The sequence below is a fragment of the Parambassis ranga genome, chromosome 5 (assembly GCF_900634625.1).
Source record: "Parambassis ranga chromosome 5, fParRan2.1, whole genome shotgun sequence".
NCBI lineage: Eukaryota > Metazoa > Chordata > Actinopteri > Ambassidae > Parambassis > Parambassis ranga.
Genome location: NC_041026.1, coordinates 21562097 through 21578171, shown reverse-complemented (window position 1 = coordinate 21578171; position 16075 = coordinate 21562097). Strand labels below are relative to the sequence as shown.

General features: G+C 41.8%; 1 protein-coding gene across 1 annotated transcript; it reads right to left on the bottom strand.

The window, feature by feature from the left end:
• Positions 1–8116: 8116 nt before the first annotated feature.
• On the bottom strand, positions 8117–12978 carry LOC114435408 (protein transport protein Sec61 subunit alpha-like 1). The gene is made up of 12 exons (XM_028405076.1): positions 12876–12978; positions 12205–12272; positions 12027–12092; positions 11574–11652; positions 11359–11490; positions 11163–11272; positions 10582–10735; positions 10335–10495; positions 10058–10255; positions 9576–9767; positions 9407–9483; positions 8117–9149 (listed from the first exon to the last, which is right to left on the bottom strand). The coding sequence occupies exons 1-12, from the start codon at positions 12880–12882 to the stop codon at positions 8963–8965; spliced, it is 1431 nt and encodes a 476-aa protein (XP_028260877.1). The 5' UTR covers positions 12883–12978; the 3' UTR covers positions 8117–8962.
• Positions 12979–16075: the final 3097 nt, after the last annotated feature.

Sequence of the window (16075 nt, the reverse complement as noted above, 5' to 3'; positions counted from 1 at the left end):
CATCTGTCAAAGGCAAAACCTCAGTGCTGAATTATAAGACGGGAGGGGGGAAAAAAGATCATGTTTGAAGCTTACAGCATTATAGTACTTGAGCATTTCTTTTTGTACAATGTCCCTTATTATTGTATATAACCCGAAATCGTTTAAGGTGAAGATGAAAATAATGTTTAGTTTTTTGATTCGTAAACGGCATGGATATGTATATCTGAAACGCAACAGAGTGTTGTCTCCTGCTTCTGCCTCATTTGGGTTATATTTTATTCCACAATTTTACAATGAAGCACGTGATTACTCTTCTTTCTTCTACCTATTTGCACAGTGAATTCATCACCATAAGTACTAAATCAGTTTCTCTAATTACACTCTTGGCAAGTTGAAACATTCAGTCCAAACTGAAAAAAAAAAATCCATCTGTATTTATTTGGTTGATTTGATTTCTGTAAATCATAATTTGATCGATAGAAACAGATTGTCTTTTAAATGAACCACACTTTAACTTGCTCAGAGTGTGTGCCAACAGTAGGATGCTCACTAGGAAGATGTTTCTTCGCTTTTAAATTTTTCCTGAATGTATTTAAGCAAAGAAGACGGAGCTGATTCTTTGGTAACAGAAGTTCAACCAGAAGCACCCAGTGCTACAGCTTGCACACATTTTCAGATAGTCTCTGCAGGACTCTGTATAAAAGGGATATCTATCTTGTTTGATTTTATTTTTGTATTTTTTTTTTTTTATTTGTATTTGCTTTACATGAGAATCACAATGCCATGACGCTGGATATGATATTGATGTCTGCTAACAAATGTTTAATTAGCGTTCCCTGTAGAGATTTTGTCACAGAATATTAAATATTATACCCATTGTCTCTCACTCTCAGCTTGCTGTGCTCGTTTGTACAGGGGTTATCTTATTTGACAGAATGCAAGCGTTTGCATATTATAACAAACATATTGGTGCAATTGCATAATGTGACATAATAGATTTAGACTTTTTGATTTCACATATTTCTCGCTCTGTAATTCACACACATCTAACAATTCCTATACATTCATTCTATATTTAGTCATACACTGGTGTTTCTAGTGACCCCAAAACATGCACACATCTAATAACCAGATTCACTGAAATCAAACTTAAGTCAGTTTGTCACTGGTTTAAATGTCCAAGTCTGTTTTCTTACATTTTACACACCTTTTCTATTAACCATGGACAAACATAGAACTTCATCCAGAGGCGTATTCCTCAGTCAGGTCCTCTCTATGTCGATTGAATGACATCAAATAACAAATGCATGTGCTCACCTGATGATGCGTCCCCCATCCAACTGGAATATTCTTCAGGCTCATTGTGAAAGATGGAGGCCTTAGAACAGGACCACCAGCTCCATAAAACTACAGTCTAAGATAAGATAAGATAAAACTTTATTAATCCCGAAGGAAATTCTTGTGCCAGAGGTATCAAGTTACATTAAATGCAGTTAAGTACAGAGTATAAGAGTATAAGTGTCACTATAATCCAAAATAAGAGTACAGTACGCAGTATGAGCACAATATATGATACATGGATACAAATATGGAGATGTAAGGTGCTAAGTAAACATAAATATAGACCAGTGGAGGGAATGACAGTGATGCCTGACATGATTATCTAGCACTTCTCCCTACAGAAAGGGGAGGAGTTATACAGTCTGATGGCCACTGGCAGGAAGGACCTCCTGTGGCGTTCTGTGCTGCTCCTCGGTAGTCTCAGTCTACCGCTGAATGTGCTCCTGTAGGACAGCAGTGTGTCGTGCAGGGGGTGAGACATGTTGTTACAAATACTGAGAAGTTTCCTCAGTATTCTCCTCTCCGTCACCTCCACCACAGACTCTAGCTCCACTCCCAGTACCGAGCCAGCCTTCCTAATGAGCTTGTTGAGTCTGTTGGTGTCGGCCGTCTTCATCCTGCTGCCCCAGCACACTACAGCGTAGAAGATGACGCTGGAGACCACCGAGTGGTAAAACATCTGCAGCATGGTCTGGCAGACGTTAAAGGACATGAATCTCCTCAGTAGATACAGGCGACTCTGTCCCTTCCTGTATATTGCCTCTGCATTTGTGGACCAGTCCAGTTTGTGGTCAATGTGGACACCCAGGTATTTGTAGCTGTCCACAATGTCCACGTTGGTACCCTTGATGCTGACCGGGTTTGGGAGTGTCTGGTGCTTCCTGAAGTCCACCACCAGCTCTCTTGTCTTTGTGACATTCAGCTGCAGGTGGTTCTGTCCGCACCACTCCACAAAGCTGTCCACCACACTCATATACTCCGCCTCCCGACCTCTGCTGGTACAGCCCACATTGGCAGAGTCATCCGAGAACTTCTGCAGGTGGCAGGACTGTGAGCAGTGTCTGAAGTCCGATGTATAGAGTGTGAACAGGAATGGAGACAGTACCGTGCCCTGGGGTGCCCCCTGTGCTGCTCACTATCGTGTCCGAGACGGTGTTCCTCAGCCTCACAAATTGTGGTCGACCTGTAAGATAGTTAGTGATCCAGGTGACCAGTGGGGTCTCTACCTGCATGTCCAGGAGCTTCCTATTCAAAAGGGCAGGCTGCACGGTGTTAAACGCACTGGAAAAATCAAAGAACATGATTCTAACAGTGTTACCTGCCTCCTCCAAGTAGGTGTGTGCTCTGTGCAGCAGGTAGATGATGGCGTCCTCCACTCCAATACGGGGCTGGTAAGCAAACTGCAGGGGGTCCAGCGATGGTTCCACAACAGCACGCAGGTGTTTCAGGACCAGCCTCTCCAGAGACTTCATCACATGTGAAGTCAGAGCAACTGGTCTGTAGTCGCTGTGTGTGCTTGGATGTTTGGTCTTGGGCACAGGAACAAGGCATGTTGTCTTCCACAGGGCAGGGACAGTCATCAGGCTCAGACTCAGGGAGAAGATGTGCTGGAAGACCCCACACAGCTGTGTGGTGCAGTCCCTGAGTACTCTGGGGCTGAGTCCATCCGGTCCTGCAGCTTTTCCCGGTCGTAGGCGACTGAACTCCCTTCTCACATCCTCTGTGGTGATGGTAACTGTGGACACAGAAGAGCAGAGAGAGAGATCTGATGGGGGAGGGTGGGGGGTTGTTAATGGAAGGTGGGGTAAGGGGGGCAGGGTGATGTTATTGATGGGGAGGTGAGACTGGTTAGTATGGTTAGGGGGAGGGGGAGGAGGTACATTGTTGTTACAGACAGGTGTTAATGGTGCATCACAGGGAGGGGGAGGGGGAGGGTGGTCAGGGAGTGGACTATCAAACCTGTTGAAGAACAGGTTCAGCTGGTTGGCCTCCTGCAGATCTCCATCCATCATCTGGTCAGAGATCCTATTGTGGCCGGTGATGGTTCGCATGCCACTCCATACCTCCCTCAAGTTGTTCCAGGCAAGTTGGCTCTCCAGCTTCCTCCTGTAGCTCTCCTTGCCCTCTCCAATCTTCTCCTTCACCTCTGCCTGGGCCCTCCTCATCTCCTCTCTGTCTCGGTCTAGGTGATGTGTGCGTCTGTGGGAGGAATATTTACACATACAGTCATTTGGTCAGAAATCCATGAAATACAAATCCCAAGAGATCAACACTGCCAGTCCTCAAAACAGTCACCAAGCAAACAGGTTAGAGCCTCCCACTGCAATCATTGTAAGATATGTTACAATAGTGCCGCCATGTGGTCACTTGCGGAGCTGTCGGGCTCCCAAGCTTCATTTCTTCAACCTGTTCTCAGATACAAACTGCAGCTGCCAGCAGGCTGCTCTCACCACCCACTTTCTACAGGTACAACCAAAGAGTGCTTTTGTGGTTTCTCATAAATTAGATAATAATCCAGTCAAAATATATATATATGTTACTATGCTGTTATATGCTGTACGCCTTTAAAAATAAAATAGATTGCCCAATAAGCCATTTTTGTCTTTTGGTTTTTACAGATTACAGAAGATACTTTGGCATTTTAAAACATTGTGCTGTGTGCATTGTGTGTTACATTTTAAGTGTCTTTTAGAGTCTAACTGCCTCACAAAATAAGTCAATTATTTGCATATATATTTCCTAAGGCAAATGAAACAATTGGGGTGAGGTCTGGACGTTAACTCGGCGTTAACTCTTTTTATTTTTCAACCATTCTGTGTGCATCTGCTTTTCCTGTTGAGGGCAATGCTGTTCGGTTTTACAGGACCTGGTGGTCTCATCTGTCCATAGGACATTGTTAGTGGTTTCATGAACCTCAGTCGTGCTTCCAGTCATGCTTTTTAGACGGAAGACATTTACTCCTGTCAGCACTTCCACACACACTTCTAATTGTGCTGCAGAGGACATTAACGTTAAACATGCTCAGTGAGGCCTGCAGGCTCTAACATGTAGCTTTTGGTTTTGTTTGTGTCTCTGAACATTGCACAGTCTGACCTTGTAAAGGTGAATTTGCTGGGATGTCCACTCCTATGAAGATTGACAGCTGCCTTGAATGTTTTCCACTTGTGGATAGGCTTTCTGACTGTTGAACGTTGAACTCCAAATAACTTAGAAAGGGTTTAATTAGACCAGACTGTTGATGTTGCTTCTCTAACACCATTGTTCCTGTCGTTCCCTCTTGGCTTTGTGTTCCCACCTGAATGCTTCAGAGCAGCAAACTGCCAAAACATCAGTAGCACCTGATGTAGCTCAACAAATTAAATCCTATGGAGGCAGTAAGGGGAGGAGCAGAGCCGTCGCAACACGGTAGGCAAACCAGGCAATTGCCTAGGGCCAGTCAGTTAGCCCCACCATTCAACTACAGCTGTTTGGGCCCAGCGCATTGACACATTCAGACTCCCCCCTCGCCCCGCCCCCACGGGGCCCTGTGACAGCGCTGCTGGAAGCAGAGAGGACACTCTGCAGGCTGCAAGGAAAGACAGCAAAAGAAAGGAGCAGAGGACAAAACAAGAGAGGTAAGAGTCTGTAACACAGCTCAGCCTCATCTTACTCCACCACTGTTTGTCTTTTTTCACATTGTATCACAGAACACTTTTAGAGACGCAGCGCTTCACGTCACTACAGCCTCCTTCATACTGCAGCCTGAATGTTCACTGAGTCGTTCTGCGTACAAACGTCTGCTAAATGAGTTACAAACGTCAATATAATGACGTGATATAAAACGTAAATGAAGCTGTAAAGTAGCTTGTTAGCTCATGCAGCAACAGTGTGTAGCTGCTATGCTAATGATACTTTAGCTTGTTTAGCATTAAGCTAAGTGCTGCTGTTACAACTTACTGTTAGAGTTAATGACCTCTAAACCACAGCAGGAAAAACTAATGTATATATTTAGTCTATTTAGTGTTTATTAATGCTCAGGTGTTTCTCTGTAAATGACAAGCTAGTTAATTATTGTCATATAGTTGTGTTATTTTATGGCTTTTTTAAATGATGTTTTTCATCAGGTGCTGTGCTTAAACACCTGTCTGTGTCTCCTCATGAAGATGCCACAACCTCCACAGATGAAGGTCTGTGCATTATGAATAATCTGGATTATTTACAGTGTTAATTATCAGGCTGATCATTATGGTCTTATACCACACAGGTCATGTGGAGCCCTGTGAGGAAACTCCAGAGGACGTCCCAGCAGCAGTCCAACACCTGAGAGCCTCCACTCCTTCCTCTGCTCCTCCAGCACCTGACCTGGTAACAGAGGAAGGTTCCAAGGTGTCCAGGTCTCACTGATGATCCTGCACTGTAGACAAACTTAATAATAACAATACTAGTCATCATATCTTGTGTTGTCAGTGGTGGAGGAAGTACTGATGTTTAGTACTTAAGTGAAAGTACAATTACCCAGCCAAATATATACTCAAGTAAAAGTAGATGTGCTACATCAATGATCCTACTTAACCAAAGTCTTAAGTACTTACTTTTAATTTCCAAGAGTTTAAATCGAGGCAACTGGACTCAAGGATTGTTTTTTTCTTGGGATACATTAAAAATACATGAAAAATTACCTAAGTACAGTAACAAAGTACAAATACTTAGTTACTTTCCACCACTGTGGACAGTCTTCAGAGAGTACATATTTCTATGATATATTTTGATTGTGTTGTACAGGTTTTTTATGTTTCCTTAAGATAATATTTTCATATGTGTGTTCACACATTATTTAAATACAAAGGTTGCTTATATAATCATCACGGTACATGTCTTTGTGTTTGGGGCGGCATTTCTATAGAATCTAGTAGCCCGTAGGGCCCCAGTGTTACCTTCTTGCCTAGGGCCCCTATAGTGTCAAGCAACGGCTCTAGGGAGGAGGGGACTTACATTAAACATGTCTTTTACTTATGGGCTTTATTTTAGTTAAACAATGGCATGGTAAAACTGGTAACATGTTGTTTTGTTGTTATTAGTTAGTTTGATTGCTGCAAGGCTAAACTTCACCCTCTTCTTTTTATTCTTCTGTACTTTTTTTGGCGCAACGTATCTTCAGCAAGCATTGACCGATTTCATTCAACTATAAAAATGTTCATCTCACAGAGGACATTCTGGGTCAACTTCAAGTTTTTTTTAAGTAATTTCTATGTCATTTTTAACATGAAAACCACCTTCAACTTTGACATGTAAGTCAAAGTCAAAGTCAGCTTTATTGTCACATCTGCTATATGTGCTGGACATACAGAGAATCGAAATTGAGTTACTTTTCACTCCGCAACATATAACTAAAAACTTAAGATAAATATAAAGTGTAAAAAAATGTACCTACAATGAGGCACACACAAAATACAAGGCACAAAATGAAGGCACAATGCAGTGAGAGTGCAAAAGATATATAGTGCAAGACAGTGCAGTTGGCATAATGTAAACAGGAATGGTTTAATTTATATCAGCTTATTGAGACTAGTTCCACATGCTTTCAGCTACAGAAACTGTTCAAGCATCATTCTGTTCAGCTCTTCAAAGGCTATTAAACTTGTATTCGGATTTGTTCAAATGTGTTTCGTTTTCAAAATATTAATAAAAATTCAAAAGCCATTTAACATTGAAGTCTATGAGAGAGCCCTTCAACGAGGGTCATCTGCCAAATGTATCTCCTCCCACAGACTCCATTTTCGGCTTAAAATGCTCATTAGATGCTGCTCTATCTAACTTGTATTCAGAATCTTCTAATTCTAATTCATGATTTCCACATCTTTGCCTGGATTAACATGAAATTGCACACATTTGTAGAGCAAATGCTTGTGATGCTCACAGTTTTTACATTTTTTGTCTGAGTGCTTCGGTTTGGACAAAAAAAGCAGTTGTTCGGAGGGTGCAACCCCCATTAAAATACATGGGATCTGCCCTGAGAGGAGTAAAGGACAGCCACATCAGTAGTCTTTATCAGAATTTAAGCATTATAACATACAATCAGAAATTGTGTCAAAGCGCTGCGTGTTTAGTGGAGTAATCACACTTGAGATTATTTTCCTTTAGGACACCCGGTCGCAGGTGGACTATAGCTCTCTGTCTCTTCTCCGTGCTGTCACGTCATGTTCATAAACATTATCAAACGTCTCCAAAAGTAAAATATATTATACTACTAAAGTAAAACTGAAAATACAACCACACAAAGCATCAAATAAATTATGTTTAATCTGATCCTTATCTTTTATATAAGTACATTGCATTTTTTTATTGACGGTATTAAAAATGATACCGTCACTACCTGTGTGCCCCGCGGTATACCTTAATACCGCCCCACCCTAAGTCATAGTCTCCCTATAAGCCCTTTTCTATCAGTCCAAGATCAGACAATCACCTGCTATTTAAAGCAATTATCCAGCTCCTGTTCAGCTTAATTCTGCTGCTTTTATGACTGACTCAGTTTGTTTATTGATTTAACTAATGTTGAGAGCAATTTAGCTCTTGTTCCGTCATTCAGCTTCTGTTCATATTAATTCTGAATTCTGATACATGCAGATTTCATATTCTGAAAGAGTTCATAGCAATCGTTCAAATAAGTGTTCAAAGCAATGCTTTAGCTGCTGCAATCAAACTTGCATTTTCTTCAGGAAATGCTTTTTCTAATTTAAAGTTGGTCTTATCGAATACTACACCACTATGATCAGACTATTTTTCTTGTTTTAATACAAACATCAAAACAAGACACTTTACAAATGTTTTCTTTTAATTGAGTTTGTTCTGAAAAGTCTTTTTTTATACATTCGAAAGATTTATCTCACACCGAGGACAAATTCAAAAGTTCTATAAAGCATGGCTTATGTACAGAAATTCATATGTCTGACAAAAGTGAATAATTAAAGTTTATGCAGAGTTTTTTTTAAAAATCAAATAAAAAAAAATACAAGGGGGAACAAGAATGAAAGCAGCATGTGAGTTAATACTGTGATCCCTGGGAATGCCACATAAAATGAGGATTTTTATTCTGGATAGATGACAGAAGCTCAAACCAACAGTGATGTCACATCCTCTTCTTACAGGGCCCTGATCAAACAGAAGCTATAGTACAGGGTCACACATCAGGGATTAAATACAGTACTTAACTCAAGCGCGTTCAGCTTCTGGTCCACATTTTCACCTGTTTGGCAGGTTAACAGAAAAATGAAATAAAAAGCTGAAAGTATAAACCAGGGTAACAGTAAGCACACAGCAGGCAGGCGACTGCCATTACTCAACATCAAGTATGCCTGCATACTGAAGCGCTCACTTGAAATAAAGACCAAACTCCATCAGGAGCTGTAATCTTGAGTCTGGTAGAAAATCTGATGATGTGCAGCTGAAATTCTGGTCTCTGTGTCCCTTTGGAGGATGAGTGTGGTACGGGCAACATGAAGTCCCTCCCCCTCGCAGCATCTTATTTCAGCTCAGAAAATTCCTCAAATGTCCTGAAACAGCAGAGCTGATGACACAGGAGCTTCACGTGGATGGAAAATAAATGTGAGGATGTTAACCCTGTTAAAAGTTGCTTGAAGGTGGGTGGATAATGGCTGTTCTAGAACAGCAGGGCCCCCATGCTGCCTACTTCACTCTGTTCTTTCACAAAGATCTCAAAGTACTGATAGATGATGGTGACGGCCAGCAGGATACCCGTGCCCGAACCAATGGCTCCCAGGAAGTCTGCCATCACTGATAAACCACCGATGCACAGTCCACCGAAGGCTGCAGCAGTAGGAATGTATCTAGAAGTCAAAACAGAGAGGTCATGTAGATTCTACACCAGACTGGGTTTCAGGGGAAAGACCAGATGTAGGAGTGCAGCTGGCAGCTTGTTAGCTCAATGTGGCTAAGAAACTGTATATGGGGAATGACAGCCTGGAGCACGCAAAAGCATTTGCCCTAATTTAATGGTTCAATATTTTTATAGCACATTATGACATCCTAACACCAAAGTAAGGTCCTAACATTAAAAGCTGATGTAACAAAATGAGTGTTTTACCTGTTCAGTTCATGGACCATGGAGGTTTCTCTGTGTCCTCTCATCACCATCTGTTGCTCCTTCAGCTGTTTTGCCACCTGGATGATGGTGAAGAACAGAGCTCCATCATACACTCTCTTTAACACAAAAAACCCACAATGCCATCTGCTACAAAGCTGCCATGACTTACATCTTTTGCAGAGGAGCCTGAGACTTCAATCCAGGTTTTGGAAAAAAAGGCACAGGAGCTGAGCATGAAGACGATGTAGATGACAGCGTGTACGGGGTCGTCCAGAACAGAGCCGAATGATTCGGGGGGAGAGAGGTAGTAACAGAGTCCACCGACGGGGTAGGCACGAGCTGGGCCACCAGACGATGTGTCCTACAAACAGAAGGATAGCAACAAAATTGTATTTAATAAAACGACTATAATCAAGCATAACTGGAGCTTAGAAATTCAGCAGTACACCAGGATAAAACAACACAGCTCTATTCTGGTTACTGGTTCATTCCTTTTATTCTAAAGCTTCAGGTACACTTCCACAGCTGTCATGTAAATGTGTTCTATGTCAACCAAAATGTTGCTGAAGCCAGTTTTGAGTTTTTAATTTGAGTTTCATTTTTTAACTGTTTGCATAAAAGCCAGTTTGACGAATAGTGAGTGCTACTTACAGACCACGTTCCGAGCAAATTAACCAGGAAGTTGCCGCTGAAGCGTGTTGAAAGCATCTGGGAGATAACGTACAGGTTGGAGACTAAGGCAGACTGCAGGATGATGGGGATGTTGGAGGTGTAGAAGAGCTTGATGGGGTAGGTGTTGTACTGGCCTCTGTAGCGAGCAGACTTGATGGGCAGATCCACCCTGAATCCCTGTGAGAAGAGAAGAATGTTTAGGACTATTCACAGCTTTAACATGTGAAAGGACACAAAATATAAAAGAGCAAGTCACCTGGAAGTATATCACTACAGCAAAAACAAATACTGTGGCGATGAGGTTCATGAGGTTGGGCAGGTTCTGTCTATAGAAGGCTTCTCTCAGAGCGCGCACTTTGTCTGTCCTAGTAGCAAGCAAGTGGAAAAGAGCAATAATGGCTCCCTCAAACTCTGTACCTACAAACACAAGAGGTGACAAAGATTAGTCACATATCTGTGGACTCAAGAAAAATGACAGGGTGGACTGAACACCGCCGTCTTACCTCTTCCAGTGTTCACAGTGGTGGGGCTAAAAGCCTTCCAGACGATCGTCTCACAAATGTTGGTGGCAATGAACAGTGAGATCCCTGAGCCAAGACCGTAGCCCTTTTGCAGCAACTCGTCCAGCAGCAGCACAATCAGCCCAGCCACAAACAGCTACAGAGGAACACAACAGACCCAGTCAGCTGTTACAGTACTGAGGCAGTCATGTGAAAATGTTTTCACCACTATCAAAGTTATTGCCTCTAATATTACCTCTAATATTACATTCAACCTTTTGTTTGTACAACCAAACTTTAAATGCATTGTTGTTAAGGCCACCATTTCCAACTCCACTGCTAACATCCATTTTTTTAACACAACATAATGAGACATTGAGACATTTTCAGCTTAACAGTGATTACACTATTCATTTCTATAAATGTACTTTAAATGTCAAGAGCACTGTGAATGTATTGGGGCATTTTAGGGCTCAATGCTATAGAGAGAGACATAGACAAGGTGGTGGGGGTTTGTTATGTTATCATAAAATTACATTATCTCTGTTAATGATCTTATTAAATTAAACACTTCCAGGTCTCACCTGAATGATGATGAGGAGACAGATCCCTGCACCCATCTCCGATGGATCTCCATACATGCCAGTCATCACATACACAATAGCCTGGCCAATAGTGATGATCATCCCAAACACTGAAAACATTTTCACAGTTAAGAGTCTGTAATGACATGATACGATACATTCTCTTCACATCACCACCTGAAGAGGGTTTACTGACATTTCTGAGCTCCATTAAAGAGGGCCCTGTCCTTTGGGGTGTCTCCGACTTCAATGATCTTAGCTCCAGCAAGCAGCTGCATAATCAGGCCTGAGGTGACAATGGGTGAGATACCCAGCTCCATCAGAGTACCTAGAGTAAGACATACTTAAGTTAGGACAGATCAGCAGCAGCTGAGATGCTGTTACTCTTTAAATTAACAATAAGACAAATACCTCTGTTTGAGGCCAAAATGACTCTCATCCAGTAAAAGGGATCTGCAGAGTCTGAGGACATTATGCCAAAGAGGGGGATCTGGAGGAGCAGAGTATACACACAGCCATGTGAGAATAGTGGTTCTATTCATTTCTTTCTCTTTGTAAGCCTTTTGTTACAGTGCAAACTAGGTATAGCCTTTAGACAGTAATGTGACACACACATATGCATTTTTCTGCATGGGTCTATTATGCAAAATGGCTATAGTCAAAATAATTAGTCTGATTTATTAAAAAGAGAAAAAATGCAACACATGCTATAATAGTGGCTTTTGAAACAGGAACAGTTGCTTCCATTTCTACAACAGTCAGGTAATAAAAACAATGCATGCAAATTCAGCCACAATAAATAAAAACACACTCACAGCAACTGATATATGTGGGAAAACACACAGTTATTATAGTGACACTCACCTGGCAGCACACCAGGAAGATGAAAAGAGTGATGGCTGTCCATAGCACCTTTTCTCTGAACTGGATCTGTTGGTTAAGCACATTGCTGTTAGTTTAACTGGTCAGCTAAATAAAATATAAAGTAAAAATATTACCATTCACTCTACAATAAAATAGAGATTATGTTAAATATACACACCTTTCTTTCGGGTTTTTGGATCTCTGGCAGAACTGCACAGAAAGGCTTGATCACCTCCAAGAATTTGACTGCAAAAGGGACACACAAGTATTTCAGACGGGAATAATAGCTGGTCATCACTGGGACGTGGCAGTGAATGGGGGGCGGACCCACAGCAAATATAAATTTACAATAACCCAAAACCAACAGACGGCAGCCTTTTAAATCACAGCGTCCACAGCTGTTTTTGCAAGACCACACATTTATTATGAATATTGGGCGGATTAATGAGCAGCAGGCTCATGTTAACAGCAGTTGTGTTATGCGTCGTCATCACTAGACTGTCAGTGCCTTTGAACCAGTGGCTAACAGTTTAGCTAACATGAGTTTCCCAGTCGGCTCCATTCATCGTGGCGCGTTTAAAATGGAACTGCGGGTAAGAAACACAGCTAATAAAAACGCTGCCTTCATAATAAACCAAACACACCAATTCCCTCTCAACAGAAACAGTTTATAAGACTACAAGAACAATTGTCAACTAGCTAGCTAGCAGCGTAAGCTAGCTATCAAAGCCAATGCTAATACCGACAGCTAACTAAGTTGTTCAAAACTAATAAAACATTAACTTCAGCTCTGCTACGCGGACTCAAGATATCAGACTCAAAGAAATAAAGTGCCGTGGTGATACTCACTGCCCATGGTGTCCCAACTTATGCGCTTCTTAGCAGTGGAAACCAGACCAGACTCACTAACTGAGCCACCGGGAGACGGAGGAGGAGGAGGAGAAACTTTAAAGACACGTCACTTTAAAGACACGTCACATTACAGACACACAGCAACATTTAAAGAGACAGACACCTTCCGCATGACAACCACGTGATCATCATGAACCATGTCTACCGCTATCTTAATTTGCATACAATAACATTCAGTAGCGGAGATAAAGCACTCAGGATACCAGCAGCAAAATGTGAAAGTATTCAAGTAAAAATACTGAGTTGGTTCTTTTTGTATAATACAGTGGAAATTAACAGAGTCTTTTTTTTACTGTACTTCATAAATGGCTTCGCTTCTAGCTTCACACAGCGAACCTCCTTCTTTATTTTTCCATTAGTCCCTCCTGCTTGTGTCCACCAGATGGCAGCACTGACCAGATCACATGCAGCCCAGGGAGCAGCAGGCCTGTGAGGACAGTGAACTGGTCTGACTGTCAACAAAGGCTGAGCAAGCTGACAAAGTACCTGAACAGTTTACAATGTCAGCAAATGTCTAAAAAGTGTACCATAATAACTCTTAAAATACCATGTCTAATATTTGCACTTTCTCAGAAAATGCAGTAAAAGATGACAGAGAGAGTATCAGTCAACAGGATGTCATAAAAAGTTGGTCAAGCATTTCTCACATAGCTGAGAGAGCATGGCGCCCAGTGCAGCACAGAAAGAACTCAGTCTTTCAGAGGACTCTGACAAAACAACAGGGATAACTGAGAGGCTAGTCCTACAAAATAAAACTGTGGCTGTGTCAGCTCCTCATTTGTAAATGGCAGGACACAGTCAGTCTTCAGGAACGCACTGCTGTGTTTCTGGAGAAAGCCAGTTCCTCACATAAAGGGAACTGAAAGAAGAAGAAGGTGCGAAGAAGCATCAGCCAGCTGCATCTACACTGTTGGCTGGTAAAAAGCAACCAGCTATAGATGCTTGCTATGTAGGGTACATTATCAGTGAATAAAGCCTACACCATGAGATACCATGACAAACAACATGTTGATTGTTTTTTTGCAAACTGTATCACATAAACACGCAAAATAAGCTGTTATAACTGAGCTACACTGTTTGCATCTGGATGTTGATGACTTTATTGTAATTGATAATAAAGTATTTAGTCAATTAAACATTGGCGAGAGCAGGGACTTCAGGTGAATAAATGCTGTTACCCACTCAGACTAAGCTATTCTAGCTTAGCTACACATCACGCTAGCTGCTTCACAACATTGACTGATAAATAAGGATAGTTGCAAATGGCAGAGGGATCTAGGTTAGGAGGATGGATGGAATGCCCCATAAATGTGTTTTAAAAAGTGTAAAATGATGCTTTTTTGAGTGGTAAAAAGTTCCCTGGCACTCTGAAGTCATGGTTTCTCTTCACCAGTGCAAACACAACAAGAACAACTGGACACATTCTGCAGCTGCTGTTACATAACACCCCAGAGACTGTTGAATTCCTCTGACTGATAATCATTTCTATCCCCCTTTCATTTTCTCTCACATTCCTTGTTTTGTTCAGCCTCCTCTGATGCAACACAGGAGTGTTTCACTCACTTGTTCAGTGGGCATCCATCTAAACCAGGTCACTCACCACCACACAATCCCTCTCTGTGTCCATTAGTGGGATCAAACCCCCACACTCACCTCTAATTTATTATTATTTATTATTATAAATAATAACACACTAAATATAGTTATTTAGTGTGTGTTTGATTTGTTCTATGTGTGTGTGTGGAGCAGATGTTCACACCGCTAAATTACCCCAACTAAAGCTGGTTGCTGGTGGGATCTTTAAATGCCACATTGTGATGTTTACAGTGACAGGATAATACTATGTTCACTGGTATGTCCCACACCCCTGGGGTTGTCTGTGCAGTTCTTGGAGAGGAGGGGGAAACGGTGGATAGATCCACACAAGAAACTGAGTGGGAGTAAAGAGTCACAAGATCACCATGCGACCCAGCAGTTGTGAGTCACTCCCAGCTCAGCTGTGTTATCCCGTTTCTCCTGTTTTCTGTCTGCAGCCGCACTGGAATAATGATAGCAGAGCCACAAAGAACAAGTGGAGTTTAGGAGCCTCTCCCTATTAGATTCTTTGCTCTCATCCATTTTTATTGTTGTATAAATCCTCTATTGACCGTTTTTTTATTTGCATTTACTGTTGAATTAGTGACGGCCGAGACTACATTGAAAGTCGGCCCAGCCCAGTTTAGGGCTGTCTCTGTTGTTCTCTTGGCGATCCACAGACTTCTGATATACAGTAGCCCACTGCACTATGCAGTGCTACAGGTTAGGGGTTAATGTCACTGGGTTTTAACTTGTCCCAGTAATCCACTGGAGCGATCCCTTTAGATGGGAACACTGTGTCCTCGACCTCGAGCTCCAGGTTACATAAACATCTACAGATCAAAGGGCCATAAAGCTCCTCCCTGCAGGCCTTTTCTTACCCAGCACACAGGGTTAACGGAGAATCCACTGACTCTTCTGCTTTAAAATAACATCACAGGTATGTAGGGGAAAGTCCTGGTGGAAAAGTAAAGATGGTGGATCAAACATATCAGTGTGATTTGTATGTCCAGGTTTATTTGTATAGCAGCATAAGCAAAGAATTGTAACTAAGCACCGTGCAGAAAGCCTTAACCTGCAGATAGTAGTGTGTCAGTCACACATGTCAGCTGGAGCTGTCTGCTTAACAAGAACTACAGCAGCCAGCTGATTGGTTACTTTATATTTTTGGCCTCAAGCACTCCAGTGACTGAATGTTGTTGTAGGCTACATGCTTGAAATATGCTTGAAAATTTTCAAGCTAAGTACTTAGTATTTTGAAACACCAGGTACCAATTTCCTTATTAATCTATCCAAATTCTTACAAATAGAAGTATATCATGGTGACACTGGATAATTATTTAGTAGAGGTCCTGTATAAAAGATGTTTATGCACTGAAGTCCACACTGTAAATCTAACAGGAACCATCAATGCCAGCAGCAAAGAATTCACAGCAGTTCCATTTGCGGAGATGTTGGAGCAAGGCTCAAACAAGTGTCTATAAATTACCTCTAGTGGCATTGGCTGGCTAAATTAGGTCATAAACCTTTTTAAATAAATAGCACCTTTAAATCCCAGCAGA

Coding starts and splice junctions, on each gene's coding strand:
- LOC114435408 (XM_028405076.1), bottom strand. Junction 12,093..12,204: donor TCCAAAAACCCGAAAGAAAG/GTGTGTATATTT, acceptor CTTAACCAACAG/ATCCAGTTCAGAGAAAAGGT. Junction 11,653..12,026: donor TCTTCCTGGTGTGCTGCCAG/GTGAGTGTCACT, acceptor CTGCTCCTCCAG/ATCCCCCTCTTTGGCATAAT.